This window comes from Barbus barbus (genome assembly GCF_936440315.1).
Source record: "Barbus barbus genome assembly, chromosome: 25".
In the NCBI taxonomy this organism is placed as follows: domain Eukaryota; kingdom Metazoa; phylum Chordata; class Actinopteri; order Cypriniformes; family Cyprinidae; genus Barbus; species Barbus barbus.
Window position 1 is genome coordinate 9757603 of NC_136753.1, and position 15348 is coordinate 9772950.

Here is a 15348-nt window from a genome sequence, read left to right on the forward strand (position 1 = left end):
GACAGCGCAGCCTAGACTGAACTGAGCGCATCAAGACAACTTCACAGTACATTTCACATACCTCTTATGCGTGTCTATAATCAGCCACGCATGATGAGCACATAAGTCAAACTTTTCTGTTGTTTTTTTCCATTTCATCCGGTCAAAATGAACGCAGGTTTTATCGGGAAACTAAATTGTGAAAGTAAAAATAAATAAATAAATGAATAGAATAGAATAGAATAGAATAGAATAGAATAGAATAGAATAGAATAGAATAGAATAGAATAGAATAGAATAGAATAGAATAGAATAGTTGTTTTTTGTATTTTATATTAACGACACTTTTTTAACTAAAAGTCATATACACTTTTAGATATTACAGTTGAAGACAAATTTATTAGCCACTCTATGAAATTTCAGTTCTTTTTCAGATATTTTCCAAGTGATGTTTAACAGAGCAGGGGAATTTTAACACTGTATTTCTTATTATATATTCCATCTGGAGAAAGCCTTATTTCAATTTGCCTATTTTTAATTTGCCTATTTTCAATTTCTGGAATAAAAGATTAAAAAAAAATAGCTAAGGTCAATATTATTAGCCCTCTTAAATTATCTGTTTGATTGGCTATGGAACAAACCACTGTTGTCCAATGACTTGCCCGATTAACCAGCTCTAAACCTTTATATTGCTCTGTAAACTGAGGATTAGTATCTTGCAAAACAACTAGTAAAATAATATGTGACCCTGGACCACAAAACCAGTCATAGGCAAGGCAAGGCAAGGCAAGTTTATTTATATAGCACATTTCATACACAGTGGTAATTCAAAGTGCTTTTACATAAAAGAAAGTGAAATAGACATTAAAATCAATAAAAACATGGAAATAAAAATAATAAAAACAAGGAATTTTAAAATGATATAGAAAATGATTTAAAATAAATTTAAAGAAAATGATTAAACCTAAAATTTATTGCAGTCAGTTCGGACATATAGCACAGTGCTCATTCAACAAATGCACAGTTAAACAGATGAGTTTTGAGTCTTGATTTAAATGTGTAATGTTTTAGTACATCTGATCTCTTCTGGAAGCTGGTTCCAACTGTGGGCGGCATAATAGCTAAAAGCAGACTCCCCTTGTTTTGTGTGAACCCTTGGTATTTCTAACAGACTCGATCCTAATGATCTGAGTGGTCTGTTCGGTTTATATTCAGTGAGCATATCAGCAATATATTTAGGTCCTAGGCCATTGAGTGACTTATAAACGAGTAAAAGTACTTTAAAATCAATCCTAAATGTAACTGGAAGCCAGTGTAAGGACCTGAGGACTGGTGTGATATGCTCAGATTTTCTGGTTCTAGTCAGAATCCTGGCAGCAGTGTTCTGGATGAGCTGCAGTTGTCTAATGGTCTTCTTGGGAAGGCCGGTGAGGAGACCATTACAGTAATCCACCCTGCTGGTGATAAAGGCATGAACAAGTTTCTCCAAGTCTTGATTGGAAACAAAACATCTAATTCTTGCAATGTTTTTGAGATGATAGTATGCTGATTTAGTTACTGCTTTGACATGACTGCTGAAACTAAGGTCTGTCTCCAGAATCACCCCAAGATTTCTGACTTGATTTTTAGTTGTTTGACCCCTAGAGTCAAGGTATGCATTCACCTTGAGAACTTCATCTTTCTTTCCAAATGCAATGATTTCAGTTTTCTCCTTGTTTAACTGAAGAAAGTTCTGGCACATCCAACTGTTAATTTCATCAATGCATTGGCAGAGGGAGTCAATAGGGCTGTAGTCATTTGGAGATAAGGCTAGGTAAATCTGGGTATCATCAGCATAGCTGTGATAGGCAATTTGGTTCTTCCTCATTATCTGACTTAGTGGGAGCATATACAGGTTAAACAAGAGCGGTGCAAGAATTGAGCCTTGTGGGACTCCACATGTCATGGCCGTCCACTTAGACTTATGCTCTGCTATACTCACATAATAACCTCTCCCTTCTAAGTATGACCTGAACCATTTGAGTGCCATCCCAGAAAGCCCGACCCAGTTTTCCAGTCTCTCTAGAAGTATGTTATGATCGACAGTGTCAAACGCAGCACTAAGATCTAGTAGTACCAGCACTGATATTTTGCCAGAATCAGAATTGACGCGAATATCATTTATTATCTTAATGAGTGCTGTCTCTGTGCTGTGATGTGCTCGGAAACCAGATTGAAAATTGTCCAGGTATCCATTTGAGTTTAAGTAGTTGTTCAGCTGATTAAAAACTACCTTTTCAATAATCTTACCTATGAAAGGAAGATTTGATATGGGTCTATAGTTGCTCAACATGGTGTTATCAAGATTGCGCTTTTTCAGAAGGGGCTTAACAACTGCAGTTTTAAGGGAGTTTGGAAAAGTCCCAGAAAGAAGTGAGGCGTTCACTACTTCTAAGAGATCAGCTTCTAAACAGTTAAGCACATTTTTGAAAAAGGATGTGGGAAGTGTGTCAAGATAGCAGGTTGAAGATTTAAGGTGCTGTACTATTTCTTCCAAAATTTTGTTGTCAATTTCTTTAAAAACACACATAGTCACTTCTTTTATAAATTGCGGTCGAATCTGTGTGACCTCTGCATAACTTGAGGATGTGTCAATCTCCTTTCTGATATTATTGATCTTCTCAGAAAAGAAGGAAGCAAACTCATTGCATTTGCTGTCGGAGAGCATTTCACTGGGAATCTGACTTGGGGGGTTTGTCAGTCTCTCAACAGTCGCAAAAAGAGTGCGAGTGTTGTTTAAGTTACTGTTTATAAGGTTTGAAAAGAAAGTCTGTCTAGCTGTGGCTAGTTCCACATTGAAAGCATGAAGGCTGTCTTTATAGATGCTATAGTGGATTTCGAGTTTCGTCTTCCGCCACATCCGCTCAGCTTTTCTGCATTGTCTTTTCATGCTCTAAACTGCTGTTGATTTTCTCCAAATTGATTTCTGTTTCCCCGTCTTCTTGCTGACCTTTATCGGGGCAATATCATCAATAACATTCTTAACTTTTGAGTTAAATGACTCAAGGAGAAGATCAACAGAGTCTGCAGAAATGCTTGGTGTTAATGATATTGCCTCCATAAATAGCGCACCAGTGTTCTCGGTAATGCATCTCTTTCTGATAGAGACAGATCTAGATTCAGTGGTGACTGAGATCAATATATCAAAGAAAATACAGAAGTGATCAGATAGTGCTACATCCTTGATTACAATGGATGAGATGTTTAGACCTCTACTGATGAGTAAATCTAAGGTGTGTCCACGATTGTGTGTGGGTCCGTGCACATGCTGACTCAGGTCAAAAGTGTTTAAAACAGTTATAATTTCTTTTGTAGTTTTGATTTCTGCATTATCTATGTGAATATTAAAATCCCCTGCAATAGCAAAACAGTCAAACTCTGAGGAAATCATTGATAACAGTTCAGTGAAATCATCAACAAAGGCTGGAGAATATTTTGGAGGCCTGTAAATAATGATAAACAGGGTGCGTGGAGCACCTTTCAGCACAATACCTAGGTATTCAAAAGATGACTACTGACCAAATGACATTTGCTTGCACCGATAAACATCTTTAAACAGAGCAGCTACACCTCCACCTCTCCTAACAATCCTGCAGACACTTATAAAATTAAAGTTAGGAGGGGCTGTTTCAGTGAGGACTGTTGAACTGCAGCTGTCTTCTAACCATGTTTCATTTAGAAACATAAAATCCAGGTTGTTTGTGGTTATTAAATCGTTGATCAGAAAAGTGTCATAAGTGTCAGTTTTTCGAAATTGAGAATTGAGCTGAATAAATAAGCTTTCCATTGATATACGGTTTGATAGGATTGGACAATATTTGACTGAAATACAACTATTTGAAAATCTGGAATTTGAGGGTGCAAAAAAATCTAAATACTGAGAAAATTGACTTTAAAGTTGTCCAAATGAAGTTCTTAGCAATGCATATTACTAATCAAAAATTAAGTTTTGATATATTTACAGTAGGAAATTTACTAAATATCTTCATGGAACATGATATTTACTTAATATCCTAATGATTTTTGGCATAAAAGAAAAGTCAATCATTTTGACCCATGCCTTGTATTTTTGGCTATTGCTATAAATGTACCCCAGCGACTTAAGACTGGTTTTGTGGTCCAGGGTTACATATGTACCGTCATAATGGCAAAGACAAAAAAAATTTGTTTAGACTTGAGAAAAAGAACTGTCAATGCTCACAAAGGAGGAGAAGCAAATACACGTTTATCAAAGTGTTTTCAAGTGTCAAGAACACCCGTGAGAAGTATTATCAAGAAGTTTGAAGAGACCCACACAGTGGAGAACAGAGGCGGGAAGTGAAAGATTTCAAAAACTTTATAAAGAAAACTAGTGAGAGAGGTTTCTAAAGACCCAAGAACAACTGCCAAGACACTAGTGAATGATTTAGCCAAGTCTGGGATTGATATCTCAAAGAAGATGGTCAGTAGAGGCCTGCACAGGAATAGACTGCGAGGTTGCAGACCAAGAAAAAATCCACTTCTGAAGAAGAGACTCCTCCAAGCTAGACTGAAGTTTGAAGGACAACCTGGAGAAAAAACTATGCAAACTAGAAACGTGTCCTTTGGTCAGATGAGACAAAAATAGAGCTCTTTGGCCATAGAGATGTTGCCTATGTTTGGAGAAAGAAGGGACAAGTGCTCTACCCAAAGAACAGTTTCCAGAGTGAAACATGGCAGTGGGAGTATAATACTGTGGGTATGTTTAAGTGCATTTGGAACTGGGAATCTCGTCAGGAATCATGAAAACAGAAGACTATGGAGAAGATTTTGAAAGACAACCTCAGGAAATCTGCAACAAAACATGGTTTGGGTCAACGCTTTGTCTTCCAGCATGATAGCAACTCAAAGCATACCTAATTTCTGGTGTAGAACTACCTCAAAATAAGCAAAGTGAACATCCTTGACGGGCCTGCACAAAGCCCAGACTTGAAACCAATAGAAAATCTGTGGCACAACCTGAAGACCAGATTCCATGCTTGGAGACCAACAAATCTGGAGGGGCTTGAGAGATTTGCTAAGGAAGACTCCTCAGGAGACATGCCTGAAACTTGCTGAGAACTACAACAAATGACTAAAGAGTAATTATTAAGCAAAAGGGATACACCATTGACTATAAACATCAGAGGGCTAATAATTTTGACCTGAAGACTTTTTTATTCTTGGTTATAATTTTGTTTCTATTTGTATAACTAACATTCCACGCTTCCTAAATAAACTATTATGTTTAGAAATGCTGTGTTGAAAAAAATCTTCTCTGTTAAATAGCACATGGGAATTATTTAAAAAAAATAATGAAATATCTTATAGGGGGCTAATAATTTTGTCTTCAACTGTATATAAATGTTTATCCAGAAGGGTTTCTTACCCCGGTAGGAATCATTTAAGCCCTTATCACCGACCTCTACAGAGCTTATGCTTAAATTAATAATAAACATTAATAACTTAAACTACATTTCATGAAACTACACAATTAACATGGTCACGTGGTCTGGCTAGACGTGCAGAACCGGAAAATGCATTCAGTGATTACAACGGTATATATATATATATAGGAAAGACTTATATATAAGTGTACTAGGAATTATACAGGTGCTGGTCATAAAATTAGAATATCATGAAAAAGTTTATTTATTTCAGTAATACCATTCAAAAAGTAAAACTTGTATATTAGATTCATTCATTACACACAGACTGATATATTTCAAATGTTTACTTCCTTTAATTTTGATGATTATAACTGACAACAAATGAAAGTCCCAATTTCAGTATCTCAGAAAATTAGAATATCAATTAAGACCAATGCAAAAAAAAAAAAAGATTTTTAGAAATGTTGTCCAACTGAAAAGTATGAACATGAAAAGTATGAGCATGTACAGCACTCAATATTTAGTTGGGGCTCCTTTGGCCTGGATTACTGCAGCAATGCGGCGTGGCATGGAGTCGATCAGTCTGTGGCACTGCTCAGGTGTTATGAGAGCCCATGTTGCTCTGATAGTGGCCTTCAGCTCTTCTGAATTGTTGGGTCTGGCGTATTGCATCTTCCTCTTCACAATACCCCATAGGTTTTCTATGGGGTTAAGGTCAGGCGAGTTTGCTGGCCAATCAAGAACAGGGATACCATGGTCCTTAAACCAGGTACTGGTAGCTTTGGCAGTGTGTGCAGGTGCCAAGTCCTGTTGGAAAATTAAATCCGCATCTCCATAAAGTTGGTCAGCAGTAGGAAGCATGAAGTGCTCTAAAACTTCCTGGTAGACGGCTGCGTTGACCTTGGACCTCAGAAAACACAATGGACCAACACCAGCAGATGACATGGCACCCCAAACCATCAATGACTGTGAAAACTTTACACTCGACCTCAAGCAACGTGGATTATGTGCCTCTCCTCTCTTCCTCCAGACTCTTGATTTCCAAAGGAAATGCAAAATTTACTTTCATCAGAGATCATAACTTTGGACCACTCAGCAGCAGTCCAGTCCTTTTTGTCTTTAGCCCAGGCAAGACGCTTCTGGCGCTGTCTCTTGTTCAAGAGTGGCTTGACACAAGGAATGTGACAGCTGAAACCCATGTCTTGCATACGTCTGTGCGTGGTGGTTCTTGAAGCACTGTCTCCAGCTGCAGTCCACTCTTTGTGAATCTCCTCCACATTTTTGAATGGGTTTTGTTTCACAATCCTCTCCAGGGTGTGGTTATCCCTATTGCTTGTACACTTTTTTCTACCACATCTTGTCCTTCCCTTCGCCTCTCTATTAATGTGCTTGGACACCGAGCTCTGTGAACAGCCAGCCTTTTTAGCAATGACCTTTTGTGTCTTGCCCTCCTTGTGCAAGGTGTAAATGGTCGTCTTTTGGACAACTGTCAAGTCAGCAGTCTTCCCCATGATTGTGTAGCCTACAGAACTAGACTGAGAGACCATTTAAAGGCTTTTGCAGGTGTTTTGAGTTAATTAGCTGATTAGAGTGTGGCACCAGGGGTCTTCAATATTGAACATTTTCACAATATTCTAATTTTCTGAGATACTGAATTTGGGACTTTCATTTGTTGTCAGTTATAATCATCAAAATGAAAGGAAATAAACATTTGAAATATATCAGTCTGTGTGTAATGAATGAATCTAATATACAAGTTTCACTTTTTGAATGGTATTACTGAAATAAATAAACTTTTTCATGATATTCTAATTTTATGACCAGCACCTGTATATTGGAAAGACTTTTTGGACTACTGGAAAGAGATATATTGGAAAGTTGTGGAACCAAATAAACAAACTTAAATCTAGCACTGTCTACTGGAAGCTTAAGAATTCTTTAATTCAAAATGTATATCAAGAAAATCAAGAAAGTATTGTTTGCAATAAAAATGTAAATAATTCTAAAGAAACGGTACACCTTCTCTGTATTTTCTCTGAATGGTAAATTAACAAACCAAGAATTATTTCCAAAAACGTTTAATGTGGATTCGGGTTCAACATCAGAATAGTATTATGCATTTTTTTTCAATAATGTTTAAATGTAATACAAGGCATTTATTTAATACAATGTAAATGGGGGAGGAGGGGGGGCTTTATATGGAGTTTAGAGTGATAGTTTTTGGACATAAACTACATCCAGAGGTCACAAAAACAAAACATAAGGGAAAACCTTAAGTGCAGTGTAAAACTTCTCATGGAAACAGACTAACATTGTTCTCAGTCTGGAGGCAGGCCACATTGTTGTCAATAACAGAATTTAAACAGAAGCATTAACAGCAAAAGTTTATTTAACATTTGCTTAATCAAATGTTTCATTGTGAAAAAAGAAAAAAAGCCCCGACAGGCTCTACTGGAGGTTGTGGATCATCTCTTCCTTGGCAATGAGATGAGTAGTTTTGTTGACGAGAGCCATGAGAGAGTTCAGTTTTTGAGACCAGTCATTCAGAAGATCGTTAGGGTCCTTAGGCCGCTGGAAATTAATGATACCAGCGAGGCGGTCCACTTTCGCATAGATGGTCTTATTAACCACCAGGTTAGATAAGAACTCTTCTGATTCCTACAAGAAGTATAAATATTTAAGTTGTCAACATTTGTTGAAATGTTTTACATTTTTATTAGCTATTATTGAGAGAGAGATTGGGAAAAACATTAAAGCCTTGATCAATAGCCTTGATTTAAAAGAAAGAAAGAAAGAAAGAAAGAAAGAAAGAAAGCATAACATCAAGCATCAAGTTATATATTATTTCAGTACAGAACTCACATCAATAGAGAGGTCGAGCAGGGCTGCCATCCTCCCCATTGTGATGCTTGTGTAATACTTCGCCATTATTCTGATGTTCTGGTAATTGACAGACAGTTAACAATTAACAGTGAAATGAAACTGCCAACACAAATAATAGTTCAAAGCACAGCTAGATTAGAATATGATTTCTAGTTCTATTTCCCTTTTTTGCTAAAAATGTATAACATTGAAAGTAGTAATAATATTCTAAAAACTAGTATTTTGCAAACTATGCAAACTTTTAAATGCATTTTAAACGCATCATACATTATAATCTTAACTTTTGGTCTCATCCTCATACAAAGGTACTGCATGGCTTATGTTTATATAGTCAAATATTTGACACTTTATGCTTATTTTGAAGCTTGAAAGCCCCAGCGTCCATTCTGTGAAAACACATGGAAAAGAGCAGCCAATACAACACCATATAATCATCCTTTTGTGTCCCATGGAAGTCAGTCATGGGTTTTAAAGAACTACAACAATAATGAGAATTTACATTTGGTGCTGAATTATTATTTTAAGAGAGTGACAGGCTAAAAACATATAAACAATCTGGCTTCCCACTTCAGCAAAAATAAGACCAACTCACATGTTCTACCACTCTGTTTTTCAGATCTTTCCATCTCTTTTCTCCCTCTTCTGAGTAGGTGAAGACATCAGTGTCAGGAGTTCCCATGGAACCCTCCCTCAGTTCCTTTCCATAATCCTCCACTAAAGATGACCAGCGCATCAGCTCCATGGTGGTGAATTGTTTCAGGAGATCCCTGCAAGGGAGGGATGAAAAACATAAACTCTTCTACCTAACATGCTTGCAACATCCCTTAGCTCTTGCAGAAACTCCCAGTATAGTTTGGCTCTTTCACCTGTATTTGGGTATTTCTTCCAGTTTCTTGTCAATGCTGATTCTATGAACTAAATCAGACTGTTCATTTTCATAGGGTGCCAAAATCACATAGAGCACCACACTCTTCAGAGCCTGAAAGATACAGGAGACATTTTCAGTTTTAAATAAAACTAGATTCCAAAAGTGGCAATGTTTTTTGTAAAACAGCAGAGCTAAAAAGAATAAGCAAGACAGGAATTATAATGCCAATATAAAGGTACCTGCTGCCATTTGGAGGTGTCTTCCAGAATACAGGGAGTGTCATATATGGCTCTGTAATGTTTACATATGGACAGGTAGGAGCCCTCGTGCTGATCAACTTGAATCATCAGATTATAGAATTTCAGTTTCAAATCCTAAACATTAAAGAAAATCAAACTGTTACAAAAATGGAATAACTGAACACACCACCCACAAAGATTATAAACTGATTGGCAAGAAATCAGACAAAATAAAAGACTAGAGGAGAAGAGAATGACAACCGCAGCTCTTCCTGGAAGAATTTAGTGCTGATCTTTTTGCTAATGATCTGTGTTCGAATGTAGTCCTTGACAGCAATGCACAGCCTCATCTGCTCCAGAATGAACTCCGCCTTCTCCTTCTTCTCCATTGATCCATATGTCTCCACCTGCAGAGGGTTAGAATGTTAAGAAATGTCTATTCAAACCAAGTGTGAATGCGCCAGGTTAAAGGAAACAAATTCAGGCTGAGAAAGTAAAAGATGCACCAAGAGCACACTTTTAACATTAACATGATGATTACATAAGATAACATAACCTATAGCATGCTCTTGTTTATCAGTAAATGTGCTTCTTAAATAAAATAAAATTAAACTAACTTTTTAGTTTGTACACTCCAAGATTATATATAAATACATTAAATATCGCACAAAGAAAAATAACATCATACTTGTATAATACAAAATGAAATCAAATACAAATATGAGATGAAAAATTAAATCTGAAAATGAACATTCACATAATGAATATTCACATTTAGTTTGAATAGGCCTTAAGAGCACGAAGACGAGGCAGACGAGGCAGATCTCTCGCTAACACTCACCTGCAGTTCCTGCAGAATGGCTGCAGCCTCTTTCACGTCTCCATTTTGCTCTTTGATATGGGCCAGTGTTTTAGTCAGCCTGGCACGCTCAATCTCCACATATATCTAGAAATATAAGCCGCATGAATAAAGAGTAAAGCTGATCCTTACAACAGAAGAGTGAGCGAGCTCATAAGAAATAGATCTGGTACACAGATAATAAAGCTATAAAAACAGTGGAAGTGGAGACCTTTCCTGCAGTGACGGTGCGTAGCGTGTCAATCAGTCGGAGTTTGATTGTCAGGTCAGTCGCAGCATCAACATATGTATAACATTCCTGTACCATCTTTGCAACAGCCTGTAAAGGAAAATTAAGAGAATGTTATAATCACCTATGTCATCCTAGGAAGGCAATGACAAATCAAGAAAATTAGAGATCAATCTTTTTTACTTGTTACTTTTTCTTAGTTAACCAACTACTACTCCAAGGTACAAAAATAATGGCAAGATTAACTTGATATCAGTGGAAATGTGCCAAAAATGACTATGAAAATAAGTCACTTTACAAAAATTTTCAGATATTGTTTTATATAATGGAGCATGAAATATGTAGCTAAAAATAATAATAATAATAACAACGTGTCAGCACACCCTGCATATTCTCCATACTAGCCAAATAATAATAAAACACATTTTGTAGATGTGTTTTTAAACTGACTGGCTGGTACAAGTGTTCGAAGGACATTTTAATTAGGCATCATGAGCTCAATCCCTGGCTCCATTAAATGTTCAAAACAGTATCCCTACCTGCTTCAGCTGGCTTCTTCTCTTAGAGAGTAGCATGATGTTTTCATTCAAGGCATCAAAGTCTTTGGCTTCATAGCACATCTGAACTATAGCCACCAAGATCCTGGAGGTGGACACCATATCTGAAGCCTGGACAGAAGTGACACATGCAAACAATGCAGAGCATTTTAAGAGCTAGTAATTTCAATCTAGATGAAATTATCACAGTGAGACACTTACAGTTCTTGTTTGCTTCTCTAGTGACAGCAGACTTTCGATGGCCTCCTGCAGTCTGCCATCCTTAAAAACAAAAACAGAACATTATGTTAGGGCTTTGCTTCGTCAAATCATTGTGCATTTCGCAGTAATTGTTTATCAGAGATTAAATATGAATGGTGTATCTATGGCTAAAAAACAAGTCAAATGTCTACTAAGACAACAGTTTCCTGAGAAGTTTTTGTCTGCAAAACAAAACCTTTGTTTTCAATTAAATGTGCTACAGAGGTTTATAATAAACACATCGTTCATATAGTTTAATTCTGGAATGATTTGCTGAACGTTAGCTTTAGCACGCAGCATGACTCAGCCGCTCATTCACACTTACTTTGGCCATTTCCTTACACTCAGGTAGACGCTGATCTACAGTAACACTGTAGTCAACCTCCATCTTCACTATCCGTCCATCTGATCGTTCAGCTCTGTCCTCAGACATTACTACTGCTTGTAATAGAAAGAATTCACTGTGAAAGTGACAACTACAACCCGTACAACTGGCCGTTAATCTTCTTCTTCGCTTCTTCTTTGACGCTTAGTTGGCAAACCCGCTTTTTGTGTATATTGCGCCACCTACTGGGATGGAGTATGGAGCATTGATGTGGACGGGGGCGAAAAAACATATTCTCTTTTAAATCCTGTTAATTAATCCTGTGTCTTTTAGATATTTTAATAGCATATTGAACACTCTTGCATCTTTATTTAACAGCTGTCTTGATGAAAGCTGTATATTTCTAAGATCCTCTATTAGTTGTTGTCTTTCATTCTCATATCCTTTAGATTTTATTAGAACATGTTCGACTGTTTCAGGTTGCTCACATCTGACACAACAACCGGAATCATGTTTATGATAAGTAATGACCGATTAAGTGCAACTTCCAAAACTTCTCCTCTCACATCCAGCTAATCTCTGAATATGCCTATAGATGACGTCCTTTACTCTCGATATCCTTCCCTTTTTTTCTTTTTTTCCCCACAATTTATTTACAACTCCTTTTTGTCTGTTGTATAAACTGATATATAATTAGATGTTATTTTTTGCTATTCTGTGCACTTCCGTATGTATATGATATGTATATGATGCTGTGTGTCCTGTATCTGAGATCCATCTTTATATATCTTAACTGATGATAAATATTTCTGATCCAGGTTTTTATACTGTATCTTTAGGCTCTATTCTACTTTTATCTTTAACATTAGAAGCTGAAAGTCGGCTATAGGCATTGGAAATAACCCCACGGCTGGCAGCACCTACAGTTGGGCAAACAACACAGTTACTTATTTCAATTTGATGAGCCTCTTTATTTGCTTTCCATCCAAAATTGTTTAAATTAACATATTCATGTTCCCTGCAATTTTCTAGCACTCTTTTAACTGGGTGTATTTCTGAATGCCCCCATTATATATCAATTTAAATTTTAATCTACGAAGCTCCAACGGCATCTCACCCATTTCTACCTGCTGATATTAGGGGATGTTTTAAAGGCTCCACAGCATATTCTTAAGACTTGATTTTGTACTTTATTTGCTTTTTCAAGCAAAGATGCTGAAGCTGGTGTGTAAATTACTGCCATACTGAAGACCTTATTTGTGCAAATCATCTTCTTTTTCTTCGTATGGAGTTTGTTTGGCAGTTGGCAAACCAGCTATTTGTGCATTACCGCGAATAACTGGACAGGAGTGCATAGTGTCAAAAGAAAGGTGTTTGGTATGTGGCATATTAAAATATTCTAAAACTTTAATGTATGGCTCCGAACCAATGATTTGAAACAAAATTTTTTTACAAGTTTGGAAACCAAAGCAGTGTTTCTGAAGTGCCCATAGTCTAACAGACTGAATTGTAAATAATTGTGGTCAAAAAAAAAAAGAAAAAAAAAAAGTTTGTAAATAAGAAGTGACAGAAAAAAAGATCTTGTATAACACCCCTGTCACTGGATACAATAAAGAACTCAACAATGGCATTGACAACTAAAAAGCATTGTAATGATACAATGATACACAGATCCTACAAAGACCATAGAATCCTATAAAGATCATAGAAACCACTAGCACCAATGGGGCTTACGATTGTTTATGAGAAACGCAGCACATGACAGTTGATGAGCACATCTTTAATACAGTTTGCCAATTAATTCTGGCTATTGTGCTATTATGCCGTATTTTAATGAGGCAGGGTGTCAATATTTTATCCTCCCTTATTATATGAGTAAACAATTATTTAATAGGCTGTAGCTTTACAAAGAGTCACATTCACAAATATGTCATAACCAAAAGAGTCAATTATAGTGCACTTCTGGACTTTGTCGTCCTTTTTTACCACGGCAAGTCATATAAAATAATAACAATAATCTTAGCAAACTATTATTTTGATTGATGGATCGATTGATTGATTGATTGATTGCATATATACATACTATAACCTTTGCCAAATTTGTAATGTGGGACAATATCTGTTGCATGCAAATATTGGCAATTAGTTCATGCATAAATTTAGTTGCACACTACATTGATAAAAAAATATCAGATTAACATTATTTATTGTATGACTTTAATTGTTAAGTCAAAATGGTCCAGATGAGAATCATTTTAAGGGTTTAAAATGTGCTGATTTCTCATAAGGTGAGATTTGAGCCTCTGATACTTAAAAAATAAATAAATAACTATACACCAAAGTGTACCACTTTGTTAAACGTGCCAGTATCACCCTCTAGTGGTCGGTTATTTGAACCACGTGTATGTTCTCTATGTTTCACAGGAAGGAGCGATAATTTTAAAAGACACAGATGAAATGGTAAAAAAGGGGCTTTTGTTCAAAGGGGAAGATTTTACACTTTTTTTGATAATAATAATGAACAATCTTTCTATAACCATTTTTCTTAGAAAAATTCTAGTACCCAGCCAACATCCTTGCTCCTCCACCTACTAGCACCCAGCCAACAATAAAGCTGTAGGTGAAGACATTTATAGGCTGTGACCACAGCTGAGATGTTCTTATAAACCTTATTTAGAATAGACTGGTGTCATTTTATAGAATTTACAGCCTATAAGGGCACCTACTTTAGAGTGTCTACCCCCTGTTTTAGAATCTGCTTGTGGAGGTATTTTAGGACCTCAGGAAGTTCAAAGAATTTATTTTCAGTGTGGAATTGGTCATAAATGCAGATGTTATACAGAGTGTAGAAGAGAGGGAGGAGCAATTATATTAAATATACACCACAGGTGAAGACTGGTTCCTCTCAAGGTTATTTTCATCATTATTATCATCCTGGAAGAGTTTTGGTTCCTTCCTTGCCATGTCAAATTGAAACTCTAATTGAAACTATTGCAGCACTTATTTCACTAAAACTGTATTATCCTCTCTACAGCTGATTTATTATACTTGTACTTGGACTTGAAGTTTTTAGTATTTGGTGTCCTGTGTATTCCCAGTGAAGATCATGATTTCACTGCGGTAAAATGTTTAAAGGTGTCATAAATAACAACAACTGAACTCGAAGCATATTGAAGTTGACTTAAAAATAACTGTAAAAATTTTACCTTATATTAAATCACCAAATATCATATTTTTTTCCTATGTCTCCATGCAGGCTCGTATTTCATTTTCATGATACTTATGAGGGAACACTTATGAGGGATTTTTTTCCCAGTTTTATCACATTGATGGGCTCTGTAATGTATCGATTGTTTTTCAAATATTAAATTTAATGTAGCAATTAGTAATAAAAGTTCTTATGTCTTTCAAGTTATTGTCCACTTGAACTTCAAATGAAACCTGGCAGAGTGAAATGACAATTAAATTCTCAATTACATCATAACGCTGCCATCAGTTACTTGGAGGGAAAAAAAAACTTATGTGAGTGAGATTTTATTTCTGTACATTAAATTTATCTTTTCATTTTTCCAAAATAATGAAAAAAGTCAGTAGGGGATTGTATATTTAAAATTAAATAGTTAAAAACCATGCAGATCTTTATTTGATAAACCTATTTGCTCATGGTGTAAAGGCTGACTGTAGGTCAGAATGTCCACTCTGTAAGTGTACAGCCTTTTAAGTCTTACCAAAGTGGACAGTGA

The 15348-nt window shown here is 36.2% G+C and overlaps 1 protein-coding gene across 1 annotated transcript; it reads right to left on the minus strand.

The window, feature by feature from the left end:
• Window positions 1-7472: 7472 nt before the first annotated feature.
• On the minus strand, window positions 7473-11798 carry LOC306844519 (26S proteasome non-ATPase regulatory subunit 12-like). Its single transcript, XM_079376721.1, has 11 exons — window positions 11606-11798; window positions 11242-11301; window positions 11023-11151; window positions 10466-10573; window positions 10237-10341; window positions 9635-9802; window positions 9396-9530; window positions 9155-9267; window positions 8881-9055; window positions 8268-8345; window positions 7473-8063 (listed from the first exon to the last, which is right to left on the minus strand). The coding sequence occupies exons 1-11, from the start codon at window positions 11711-11713 to the stop codon at window positions 7854-7856; spliced, it is 1389 nt and encodes a 462-aa protein (XP_079232847.1). The 5' UTR covers window positions 11714-11798; the 3' UTR covers window positions 7473-7853.
• Window positions 11799-15348: the final 3550 nt, after the last annotated feature.

Bases quoted from the DNA above. Each gene is read 5' to 3' on its own strand.
- LOC306844519 (XM_079376721.1), bottom strand. From the start codon at position 11,713: ATGTCTGAGGACAGAGCTGAACGATCAGATGGACGGATAGTGAAGATG. The intron at 9,531-9,634 runs GTCTTTTATTTT...TTTAATGTTTAG, and splicing joins TGTCATTCTCTTCTCCTCTA to GATTTGAAACTGAAATTCTA. The intron at 9,268-9,395 runs GTACCTTTATAT...TGTATCTTTCAG, and splicing joins ACACCTCCAAATGGCAGCAG to GCTCTGAAGAGTGTGGTGCT.